This window comes from Xiphophorus couchianus, chromosome 2 (assembly GCF_001444195.1).
Source record: "Xiphophorus couchianus chromosome 2, X_couchianus-1.0, whole genome shotgun sequence".
Lineage (NCBI taxonomy): Eukaryota > Metazoa > Chordata > Actinopteri > Cyprinodontiformes > Poeciliidae > Xiphophorus > Xiphophorus couchianus.
This window is the reverse complement of record NC_040229.1, coordinates 15388328-15400956: the sequence shown is the minus strand read 5'-3', so window position 1 is coordinate 15400956 and position 12629 is coordinate 15388328. Positions and strand designations below refer to the sequence as shown.

General features: G+C 39.0%; 1 protein-coding gene across 2 annotated transcripts in view; it reads right to left on the bottom strand.

The window, feature by feature from the left end:
- The window catches only part of otogl (otogelin-like), a 34892-nt gene that overhangs the window by 18194 nt on the left and 4069 nt on the right, over positions 1–12629 (bottom strand). The window contains exons 7-28 of one of the 2 annotated variants that reach the window (XM_028026111.1): positions 11746–11867; positions 11419–11624; positions 10877–11001; positions 8786–8892; positions 8571–8677; positions 8342–8467; positions 8154–8262; positions 8035–8081; positions 6480–6625; positions 5516–5642; positions 5212–5389; positions 5014–5138; positions 4720–4929; positions 4412–4580; positions 4202–4276; positions 3934–3977; positions 3583–3748; positions 1867–1974; positions 1544–1682; positions 802–936; positions 557–703; positions 182–301 (exon numbers count right to left, since the gene is read on the bottom strand). In XM_028026111.1, the coding sequence (XP_027881912.1) occupies positions 182–301; positions 557–703; positions 802–936; positions 1544–1682; positions 1867–1974; positions 3583–3748; positions 3934–3977; positions 4202–4276; positions 4412–4580; positions 4720–4929; positions 5014–5138; positions 5212–5389; positions 5516–5642; positions 6480–6625; positions 8035–8081; positions 8154–8262; positions 8342–8467; positions 8571–8677; positions 8786–8892; positions 10877–11001; positions 11419–11624; positions 11746–11867 (2838 nt within the window). Of the gene's footprint in view, positions 1–181; positions 302–556; positions 704–801; positions 937–1543; positions 1683–1866; positions 1975–3582; positions 3749–3933; positions 3978–4201; positions 4277–4411; positions 4581–4719; positions 4930–5013; positions 5139–5211; positions 5390–5515; positions 5643–6479; positions 6626–8034; positions 8082–8153; positions 8263–8341; positions 8468–8570; positions 8678–8785; positions 8893–9673; positions 10003–10876; positions 11002–11418; positions 11625–11745; positions 11868–12629 lie in introns of those variants that run through there. The other variant, XM_028026104.1, reaches the window with a different exon arrangement.

Sequence of the window (12629 nt, the reverse complement as noted above, 5' to 3'; positions counted from 1 at the left end):
CAGAGGGAGATCAAGTGTCTGATTACTCTTAAATATCACAGTGGACTCAAGGGAGACCAGCTCACGAGCAACAGGGAACAAGGGAGGAGTGAGCGAGTCAGGGAGACGTTTATAGACAAAGACGGAGAGAAGAAAGGAGATGAAGGAAAGATCAATGCAGTACGGCTAAGCTGAGTCATACCTGTCCCAGGGCCCAGCTGTTTCCAAATGTCTGTGCGTTATTGACTTCCATGTGGCTAGATGTGGTCATATCATTCACTGTCACACTGTCAAAATTTCCACACAGGCCACTGAGGAGACCCTGGAGGGAAAAAAAGAGAAGTAAGGTTTAAAAGTTGTAATACTCCTTTAACTTTTTCACATTAAAACAACAAACTTCAGTGTATTTTCATGGGATTTATTTGGGAAGGCCTGACACAAAGTAGAGGATAATTGTGAAATGGAAAATGACAAATGGTTTTCTGATTTAAAACTCCAAAAACCTATTTTTACTCAACACTGTTTGATTTGGACCACATTCTTATAAACCTGAAAAGATCATGTTCTTTGTTCACACCTTCCAATGGGGTCCAGCTCTTATATGTACAGTAGTCTTGCGGTCCCAGAGGATGGTCAGATCCTGACTGGAGAAGTGGACCACGGTGTAGTAACCTGCATTCCAGATCTCAAACTCTGACCCTCGACCCACAACAGTAGAAGGACTCTAAGAGGGGAGTAAAATATGGAATATAATTTAAAATAAAAAATAAACAGGGTTCTTTGAAAAGGTTTAGACTGTTACTCTGTGTGTAAAGAATGTACTGGATTGCCAGAGTTGTCAGTGAAGTAGATTTTGGTCAGTCCCACATGAATGACCAGTATTTTCATGCACACAATGCCGCTCTCATAGCAGTCCTTGTTTTGGGCAACAATGGATACTTCGGTTTCTCCAGTACTCTAGCGAGAGAAGAAGGGAAAAAATATTATTCCTGCAATTATTCTCATTCCTGTCTGACTGTATGCAGAGAGCAGCTACAGGTAAAACATTTTTATTCGCTTGTCAAGAATTGTGGAAAAGCCAAAAGTATCTGTCCAATTTAAATAACGTGGGGCCGACAACACAAGGAAATAGTGTTGAGACGCAACTCTGGCCTGTTTCCCAATTCTTTTTTTAGGCCTGAGCGCTGGCCAGCAGTCGGTTGGGTCTGAACCAGAATGTCTGTTCTGCTAATTCTAATTCTATATCCCTGGGAGCGCAGGAGCCCTGGGGTTTGATGTGAACACTGGTTTCTTTGTATCACTTTCAGCTTTGCTCAACGTCTGCTTGCGTTACTGTGGTCCACACCCAGCTGCGCTCTCACTCACCCACCCCTACACACAAACACACTTTAATCTGCTCTAATTAAAACCAACTCTTTCTTTTGAGATTAGAAATTACCTTAGATCTTGTTTCCCAGATTCAAATTAGTCTGGGGCCAGGAAATGATAAAACGGTGTTCCTCTCCACATGCTAACTCACTGCTAGAATCCCATATCATGCGTGATGCAAGCAAAATAGACTCACTTTAAGCAGGTAGACCTGGCAGTCGGTTTGGTAGTCATATTCAAGGCCATCAAAGGTGTGATAGTGTCTGTCGCTGTACACAGTACACACAGCTGGACATGGAGAGTAGCTGCAGTTAAAATAGCCCCGATGGCACACACTTGAAGGACAGGTGCACCAGTGAAGAGCAGAGAGGAGAAAAAGATGGAGCAGATGTGTGAATTAAATGAATTTGTTTTTCTTATAGATTTTAAGTTTGAACCATTACTCTAGAATTCAGGGTTTAGTGATTAATGTATACTATATTAAAGAGAGAAAATAACAAGTACAGGAGACATATTTACCATCTGTAGCAGGATGTTTCCACAACTTGTCCAGGCAGGTATTCAAGTCCAAGCCATGCGCAGGGGCAGTTCTCTGGATAGTAACATTCACCCTGGTGCAGCACGAGCCTTCCAACAGATAAAACACCAATGGAATGCACACACCTTGCAAGCAAATATATTAAATCCTAATGCTGCACTTTAGCTCATTAATTAAAATTGATTACAGATTCAGATAAGCTTCCAGGCAGCCACTGCTTTAATTAATGCTAGCTGGTAAGCCTTTTAAATCCAGGAAATCTAATAGAGGTCAAAATCTCTTCGGCTGAGTGATGAACAAATTAAATTTACACGAGATCATAATAACTGACTCAGTGGTCATTAGGACAAATGACTGTCACGATAGTAAATAGACATTGTTCATTGATAGTAATGTGTTACACATATAGTGCTTCACAAATGTTTTCAAACCCCCTTCATCATATTTTGTTTTTAAAGCAACCAAATCCATTTTAAATTAGCCCCATTTTCTTTCAATAGCTCTAAATAAAATGTAACACGACCAGAAATCACCTAATACACAAATTGTTTCTGTTAGTAAATAATATCTAGATAAATTTAGCTTTGCTTAGACTGTGTCAGAAGTCAGTTCCAGAACATTAGTGAACAAAAAGCATCATGAAGATGAGAGAAGAAAGATTATTACTCTTGAGGAGCTAAATCTGTCCACAAGCTCAAGTGGGAGAATCTTACAACTAGAAAAGTGAAACATTGCACAAATCATGCCTTTAATGGAAGAATGGTCAAAAGAAAGCCATTACCGAAAGAAAGCTATACGAAGTCAGATATACGTTTTTGAAAAAAGCCTTATAGGGAAACCAGCAAGCATGCAAAAAAGGTGTTGTAATCAGATGAGCCCAGAATTGAACTTTACATCCTGGACATGCCATCCCCACAGTAAAACAACCTAGTGTGAATTTTGCTGCTGTGAAGTACAAAAGTACAAATGTAAAGAAATGTAGGTTGTACTGGTAAGAGAAGTTAGATCGATCAATGAGCTCATCATTAACAAATCTCAATGGAATTCAAACCTGAAACAAGAATGACGTCAAGTTTGTCTGATGTTATTTTAAGATCCAATTCCAACATGAGGCTATCATCAGTTCTTTTCTTCACTGTCTTCCACCTAATCAATTAAATTGATTTCAATTATTCTGCGAAATTACAGTGTCATGAAAGGCAAGTAACATCACAAATAACATCAGTATTTGATTGAGAACAAATACTGAATACCTGAATGAATACCTGATCATTCTAACACATGATCAGGTATTCATGTGTTAGAATGACCCAGTTATAAACCTAAGACATAGAAAAGGAAACATAAGAACTGATGCTCCCAGAGTCCTACACTGTACTGGAAGTACAAAGATAATTGGCACAAAGGTTAGTCTCTAGATGGAAAAAGCTTGCTAGGACACAACCTGACTGACTGTAGTGACATATGGTTCAATAAGGTAATGAGTAAAAATGCACAATTTGTCCATAATTTCTGAATTCCATGCATGTTTCTCCTTCAACAATTATGCATTACTTTGTGTTGGTCTATCTATCACATAAAATCCTGATAAAATGTAATTTGTGTTTGTCTATGAAAAGCAGTAACGGATAATTTCACAGATCACAGCCTGTAAAAAATAGTGCAAAATACTGAAAGAAGGTAAGCCCGTCTATTACCCTGGAGGACAAACACAGCCTGGTATGCACAGTGTGTTGGGTGGGCAGGTGAGGTTCAACATCAGGTTACGGCAGGTTGGTGCACAAGCCATGCCTCCTCTTTGCTCCGTGCAGCTGTGATACACTTTTCCTTCTGGACACTCTCCCTCTTCTACACTGTCTGGTTCTACAATATTCAGACACACACATACTCAGCAAAATCAATGCAACAGTTGCTTAAAACATCACCAGCAGCTGCCAGTCATGAGAAACAAGCTTCAACTTCAGAAATGAAGCTCTTGATTACAGCCAGTGAGGTATAGGACTTTGTTGTTGGAGTGAACAAGAGAAGGAGGGGAGCAGAGAGGTTACCTTTTTCTTCTGGCTCACACTCCATCTTCCCATTTCTGCACAGGCTAGTGAAGGACATGGGAGAGAAGGAATCAAGTGTTTATGAAAGGGAATAATGCTATCGAACACAATCTTAGTAAGAGCTTTATGTCTCATTTGATAATCGCTGAAGCTTTTATTCCTTCTCAAAGAAATCAAATGGTGTATTCAGGTATGACAATGTGTAGATAGGAAAGAAGGAGAAGAATGTTTTAAATGTTCAGACCAAGTTGGAGGAGCTGTGACATACCAAGGGCCAGATGCACTGAAGGTCACTTCTCCTGGCTGCAACACACCACCCATGGAATAGCAGTGACACTGTGACCTGATGAGAAACTCAATGCATTATTTTGATGCTTTCCATGTGGAACTACAGAAAAATAACTGGTGCAAGCCAGTTCTCAGTTGCATTCAGAATCACTTGTTTTTACAGATAATTTAGGAGATACATCAGTCTTACAACTGCACACAGCGCCTGCGCACATCATCATAGTAACTGCCATCTAGACAGGCGCAACCTTCAGCGCACTCAGCTGGGCTGCAGGTCTCGGTGTTGGCAAGTGCACGACAGGATCGGCCACACGAAGACACACATGAGTGGTACTGCATTCCTCCAAGACATACAATTCCTAAAGCAGCAGCAACAACAAACAAAGCTCAACATAAAATATCACTAAAATTTTATTTTTTGTCACTAATTAAAAATAAAATAGAGATTACTTCTATTAATGTTGATGATTATGGCTTTCAACCATATAAAATACTTACCGCACTCAGAGACTTGCGACCTGAAATTAACATCAACTCCATGTTTGGAGCAGAGGTAAGTGTAGTGAGCCAGTGCAGTGCACAGACAGCTGCTCCCACAGCGACAGGCCTGGTAGCGGCACTGCTGCTGGTAGATGTTTGGACTAATGTAGCCATGACACGGAGCAAACACACTCTCCAAAAGCACGTCACACTGGGAAGCATAATATGCTGGGCCACATGCAAAAAGATTATCATGGACTGACCGACCAGAAACAGACAAGCTTTAACAGCAAAATTTGTGAAAAGAAATACCATTGTGCTGGTTCATCTCACATGGGTCTACAATGGGCAGATTAACTGGAGCGACACAAGCAGACGACACTTTCCAAGCATTTGCATGAAGCTGAGGAGTACCTTCTATCATCCCTGCTGGAGACCTGCAAGAAAACCCATATAAAGTTCACAAAAACATTTTTAACATTTATATTCATATGGATAGAACATCGTTACAGGAAATCGTCTCGTAGGTTTCCGTTAAAAGTTCCACAAAGTCCCAACGTTTGTCCATGCCACTGGCTGCTGAGTTGCAAGTACACCCGCCCTCCTTGGCCATCATAAAGCAGGCGTAAACCAATCCCTGTTTTTAGCTGTGTGACCACAGAGGTCAGTCTGTGCACCGTTACTGCATCTGTACATCCAGAGAAAATCGTTCAATTTTAAAAGTTATGTTCCATAACTAAAATATCACATACTTGAAATGTTGTTTTTTATTTTCTAGTTTCAATTGATGCCATTATTTATTTGCAGCCTTTACCGTCAACATAGGGCAGGGTGGGGGATGGGTTGACACCAATTATCACTTCCCCTTCTCTGGTCAAGGTGATCTGATGACTTGCATCTTCATCCAATACCACTGTCACTGACTGAATGCACACCTGATGCTGTCATGAAACAAAGTGACAGAATACCAGTCATGTCATGAAAATACACAGAAATACACACACACACACTATATCGCCAAAAGTATTCACTCACCCATCAAAATCATTAAATTCACGAGTGCTAAACTTTGCCAACACATTTCGGACAATTTTATGCCCCCCTCCGTACATGAATTGGCAGTCTGATGAACTATAATTGGATGTTGAGTCCTGACCTCAACCTGATCTCAGCCTGAGGCTGTGAGCCAGGTCTTTTGTCTAACATCAATATCTGACCTGAGATATACTGTACATTTCAGGAAGAATTGTCAAATATTGCCCTAGACACATTTATAATCCTTGTAAACAGCTGTTCCATAAGAGTTGAAGCTTAGAAAAAGGTTGGCCAATCCCATAAGGCTGTAGCAGTGAGAAAAATTGCCATTAAAAACGGTGGGATTTTTCCAGTCCCACTTCCTACTAGAATCCCGTATTAGATGTGAATTTGCTTTTATCTAGACCGTTCCATTGTCATTTTGTCTCTGTGTTCATAACTGATGTCAAGTTTATTTGTACAGCACATTTCAGCAACTAGGCAGTTCAAAGTGCTTCACATTAGAAAAACAACAAGCCTCTCAGTAATATGCACAAACTTAAAATAAACAATACAAAGAGACTTTTTTATAGCCGACACCTGGTTTGGTTCTGACAATTAAGTCCAGACAATAAAACACAAGTGTGGACTTGGGAGTTTGCTAAGACAGGACAACTTTCTCAATCAGCTAGAAAAAACAGGGAAAGAAAACATATTTCTTAGTATAGTACTTTATTCTGCATGTGTAAGGGACAGTGTGTTACCTCTTCACAGGTGGTATACTGCAGCGTGATGGTGAATTTGCTGCTGCCTCGGCTCTTTGCCAGCACATACTGACACGCCCCCGGCTGGAGAAACATCCTGCCGTCAAATGTTGTCACAAACATGTCTCCTACGACTGAACACTCGGCTGTGACGGAAAAAATAGAAAGGTAGCTTTTTTTCCCATCTCCTTTAATTGTTGCTTACAATCACAAAAAATTAGGATAGAATAAAAGTGTATTTTTCTTAACAGCCACCCCTTTTCTTGGTTAAGTGTTGGTGGATTCACCTATTTGAGTATTTTTCTGTAGAACATAAATCGACTCAAAAATTGCACAGTTTAAGACGGTGTTCATTATGCATTTTAATGCATATTATGTTTTATGGCATGTGACCTATTAAAGTAGACAACTGAAAGAGTTTTTGGAAGACGACTCAAGCATTCACACATTTTAGCTATTTGCAAGCGCTTGCAGTCTCCGACCCCTACGAGTACTGCAGGGTCACTGTATTTGGACATATGGATGTTCAATATCAATTTTAACAATAATATAAAAATCCATTAATATGAATAAAAGTGAAGAAAAAAAACTTCTTAAATGTTCACGAAAATGTAATAAAAATGTGTCATTTCTAAATAGGAATACATTTATTCCCATAAAAGCAGATACCAAGAGTATTTTCAAAAAGGTATGCCCTGCTTGAAGCTCAGAAAATATAGTTTGGTGTTCACCTTTGAGTTGAAAAGGGTGAACTTCATGACAGGATTAGATAAGCTGTCTGTTGCCTTCAGGGAAAAAGTAGCAGTTTATGAGTTTAATAAGGAATTTCTCAAAAGAATATTAAATCAGCCAAATATGAAGGCCAAATTACAGTTTGCCAGAGAGGACATAGACTAAGACCAGTACTTGTGGAATAATGTTCTTCAGACTGAATTCAAATTACTTAGGCATCATAACAAGAACATAATTGACATAAACCTAGCCAGCTCACAATCATAAGATTCATCATGAATTCTCCTCTAAATCAGTGTTAGATCAGCATTAAAAAGAAAAGAATGATGCTGAAACATGACTGGACCCTGCAACATAACAATGATCCAAAACATTCATCAAAGGGCTGTCAGAAAAGTAATTATTTTCCGACAGACGCAAAGACCAGGTCATGATATTATACTGCTAATGGTTGACATGAAACAGTCCGTACATTCACGTAGCTTCTCAAATACAGTATCTCACAGTTGTAAGAGAGGAGTGAGACAAACAAAACAAAATTAATTTAACAAAATAGGGTGAGTAAAATACATTAGAAGGTATGGTGTCCAAACTTTATTCGAAGTGAGAACACAAATCTTTCTTGACATTTTTTGTCTAGTAAGTAAAACAAGATTTTTTTCCCTTTGGTTTGTTTAATCTAGCTGTTCAGTTTTTCCTCCAGAAAAAATTAAGTTAGATATTGTTATGTGAAAATTCCCTATTAATTTAAAAAAATGAATATTCAATAGGTTATCCTAATTTCTTTCACATGACTATCAAATTTCCTAATCAGTAGACTCACCTGTGCAGTTATTCTCTGTGCAATTCCACACTCCTCCCATGCAAACGCTGAAAAAACAAAATAGGTAATTAGCAAGTTAATTATGTCATATGTTCCGACAAAAGACAGATCACACATACCAGACACTGCAGCCTTGTTGAAGCACTTGTCCTTGCACATAAGATGTTCCATGATAAACACAAGGACACTGAGATGCAGGGATGCATGTTCCATTCTGTAGGATGAGACCTGTATGCAGAGAGGGCTTACATTCAGTTATCTTGATTTATTTTATTAACCTAGTCATCCTTTTATTTGGTTTAAATACCGTCAGGGCAGTAGCAACCATCCAGGCAGTGCAGGTTGGTTCCTAGACACTCTTTCTCAAATGTACATGTGGGCGGACAACAACTGATACAGTCTCTATACACAAAGCTCTCCTCACAGCCGTCGTCTGTGAACAAACAGAAAACAAGCAATAACAATGACACATGAGGGCCTGAGAGGATAAGTCTGTTTAACAGGTGTCTCAGCAGAGAGCAGTGGAGGACCCTTACTACACGATGGAAAACTGTCCCGCCACTCTCTTACAGGATATCCAACATGTGAGCAGGCTCTGGTGTATTCAACCAAAGCTCGACAATATGTTTCCTCATCATCGGACCTAAAAGAGAGAGAACATTTTGTTATAATTTAGTTTCTGATATACAAGATTCTGTTCAAGTAAAAGTTTTGAATGCATACAGTTGGCTGTGATCAGGCTATGACTTACACACAGAGGTCAGAGACACAGCTGGCAACAAAAGGATTCGGGTCGATGTTTTCATGGCAGGACAGAAACGGAAAGAAAAGAAGAGCACTGCATTTCTCAATGGCATCCTGCAGATTTGCAAAGAATGAGAAGGTCGGGATACATACGTTTGAAAAAAAAAAAACATAAGTACATTTACACACACTCGTGTGCATGATTGTCACATGAATTATAGTGTTTAACTCATGGATTTGAATCATTCATTACGGGTTGAATGATTACAACTTTGATTATTTCTAAAAGCAAGATCTGGGGATACAAGTTGGTCTGGAATTATTGTCCTCCTGGAATTATGTTGAGGCTTCAATCTTAGATGAGGTAATATTGGTAAAGATGTTCAAGAACAACCAGCAGCCTTCATATCAAAACATTCTCAGTAAAAGTTGTATGGTTTGACAAGACAAAAATGAAACTCTTTGGCCACATATTGTAAGTTTAGAAAGGTGAGGCTTTTAAAACCAAAGGCTGATATACAAACCGTCATGCATGATGGTGGCAGCATCATGCTGAGGGTCCGTTTTACTGCCAGTGGTGCTGAGCATTGCACACAGTGGGTAGAACAATGGGAGATTTTTTCAACAAATCAACAGAAAGGTTGATTCTGTCCAGCTTGAACACAGCTGGATGTTCTTACAGGCCAGTGATGCCAAATGCATATCAAAAATGGTTTTAGAAAGAAACCCTACAGCTTAGTTTACCTGAATATTGAACACACAGGCCCAAATTTATTTAAACCTGTATGTGTAATTTTAATCTTGTGTAGATTACCGTATTTTCCGGACTATAGAGCGCACCTTACTATAAGCCACACCTACAATTAAAAAACTGGAAATATTATATAAGCCGCACCTGGTATCTCCGCCTCCACAGGGACGAGGGAGCGTCCTTAATAAATCTCCTCTTAAGGACGCAGCCCTGTCTCCAATGCCGAAACATGGATTCGTTCACGCTGAGTTTACATGCAGCGGCTCCATTCATCCATCCATACTCCTCAACTTAAAAGCGGCATCTTTTCCTTCGTGTTGTTTCCATGATGAGGGGGCATGAGTGTGAAGAAATTTCTCCGCCATGCCTGCTGTTAGCATGTGCTTGTTCTTAACACTCTCTTCTTTAATTTCCAATTTTGACTTCCAATGCTTCATTTCCTGCTAGAGAGCCCCCTGGCGGTTGAAGAAAAGCAGCACCGGGCTATAAGCCACATGGTTCAAAACGTGGAGAAAAAGTAGCGGCATATAGTCCGAAAAATACGGTAGATGAAACTTGCAAATATTTTATTTCTCTGGCCAATTTTTATGTTTAATGAGGTTGTCTGTTGTATCATGAAACTAGTCAACTATTAAATTAATTGTTACTTTTCTGTCCTAAAAGCAAATAGGCCATATTGGACATTTTCGTTTAAATTTTTGTGTTAATACAGTGATACTGTGAAGCAGTGCTATTTGTACTCAATGTAGAAGCCTAAATTCAGTTTTTGTTCATTCAGACTTTAGGATAAGTTACGTTCATATTTCTTATTATAATTTGTTTATTTGGATAAAAATTATAACTAGTTAAATCTATTGCATAGTAATTTACTATATTTGACTACACTTAAGTTTTGAAAATTTGCATATCTGATTGGAATTAAGGATTTTAGGGTGTGGCTAGCAAGAGTCAGTTGGGCAGTTGGAGTGGAGCCACACAGTTTTTTGACCTCACTCTCTTTCCTTTTAAATTGTCGTTTCTCTTTATTTTTCGTGGAAAGGTAACCTTTGTACCGTTTTTATTATTATTTCTGAAGTAAACCATTCAACTATATTAAGAGGATCCAGTCCCTTTTTTTTGGTTTTGTCGTTTTCATCATCAAGTGAATGGGAAAGACGGAGAGCGTCAAGCTTATGGCTTCATTATTTAGGAAATTACACTCAAGGTTATGATAGCATCACAATCTCATATCAACCCATGTCTAAACTCAACATATTCTCTTTTGCCAATTTTCATCCAAAAAGGAAATAGCATACATTACAATGAAAATACAAATACAAAGCTGATACATTTTTCTATGATTCTTACATCCATGTCTGACTCAGAATGGCAAGGACCAGTAAAGTCAAGATCTACAGAGGGACAAGCTCTCTCGTGAGGAAGGTCCACTGTCCAGCTGTTAGCAAACCCCGCAGGCTCATCTGTTCGAATGCCTTAAACACAGAGTGAACACATGCCAGTATGTCACCAACAGGCTCATATCAACAGATTCGAAAATGACAAGTACATGTTCATTTCTCTTAAGTAAAACAAGAAGCCAATTCAAACAAAACTTGGCATTGCAATGACATGTCCATATTTTAAATATTTAGGGTTTTATTTTTGAAACCTTTCTGCCACAAAACCAGAGATTATAATTAATATTACTGGCCATATGAGGAAATGTTCATACTTCTTCTAGGCTTTTAGAACCAAAGTGACAGTTCTTTTCTTTCTGCTCTGGTATATGATAGTCCCACCTCTTCTATAATTGACCAGAATCGGCGCTGAGTGTATAATAACAGTAATTGCACTGAGTGGGTGCTGAGTGAGGAGAAAAACGGACGAGGGGCCAGTTTGCCCAGTCCTACCCCGAGCAGTGGCGAGGTCATCACCAGCAATGTGGTTGAAGTTCCCACACAAGCCACAAGGGGTGCCCTGGTGCGCTTCGCTCATCTTCAGGTAGACGCCTGAGCCTCCATCCCAGGCCAAAGAGAAGCCAAACACACTCTTGACAAGCAGGTAATCAGCCAGTCTCTCTATAAACACCCCACCTACAGTCTGAGGCAAACTTAACCTGACATTTCATAAACACAGACAAAATGAAAGTCACAAATGATACTGTCAGGCATTGAGAAATGTTGATGGCTTTGGCATTTATTGGTCAATGTTATTAGGTTGTTTTGTTCTCTTCACACCTGCGACCTCCCTGGTGCACCTGATATCCAGAGATATGGATCTCCTCCTCGTTTGGGAAGAACAAACTGAGAGCTCTTGGACATGCATACACACTTCCCTCGCACGCTCTGCTATTGTGAATCTGAGAAAGCAAGCAAAATAATGGACTAGAGAGGTGGGTTTAAATGCATTAGATTATCATTAGAGTTTGTTTTAATTATGGAAATAAAAAGGAGAAACTTTGATGTCAGATAGTTAGACATTTCTTTTTTTGTTCCACTGCTGCAGTATTTGTGCAACTGCAGCAAAGCAACAGGCAAAAGTAGGTTCACACAAAGATAGAATATAAAATATATAAAACAGAATAAAGAATAAAAATTCTCTAAGGGAAAATTTCAACATAAATATGCACATATTTCATATATTTACATCTAAATTAAGTTAATAATTAAATTGATTAAAAAAAACATAATTACTTTTCAGAATTATTTCTTACATATGATGAAAGCCAAATAATGTGTTTCTCAGAATATTATAATAGTAATTAGGATCAATACAAATTGAAACAGAAATGTCAGCTAACTGAAAAAGTATGTCCATGGATTGAACAGTAAGACCATTAAAAATGGATCAACAGTGTGGCATGGAGGCCATCAGTCTGTGTCTCTGCTGAGCTTCTGAAAAAGTGCAGATTGCCTTAATAGCAGCCTTCAGTTTATCTGCACTGATTGGTCTGGTGTCTCCTGTCTTCCTTTAGACAATAACCGTCAGACTGAATTGGGAGGGATTGGGAAATAATAATTCCTGGCTAACGGCAATGATGTCATGGTCATTAAAGCTGATGTTTTGGGGAGTGTCAGCAGTTGACAGATCCTGTGAGGAGATGATTTCAGCATCTCCATAA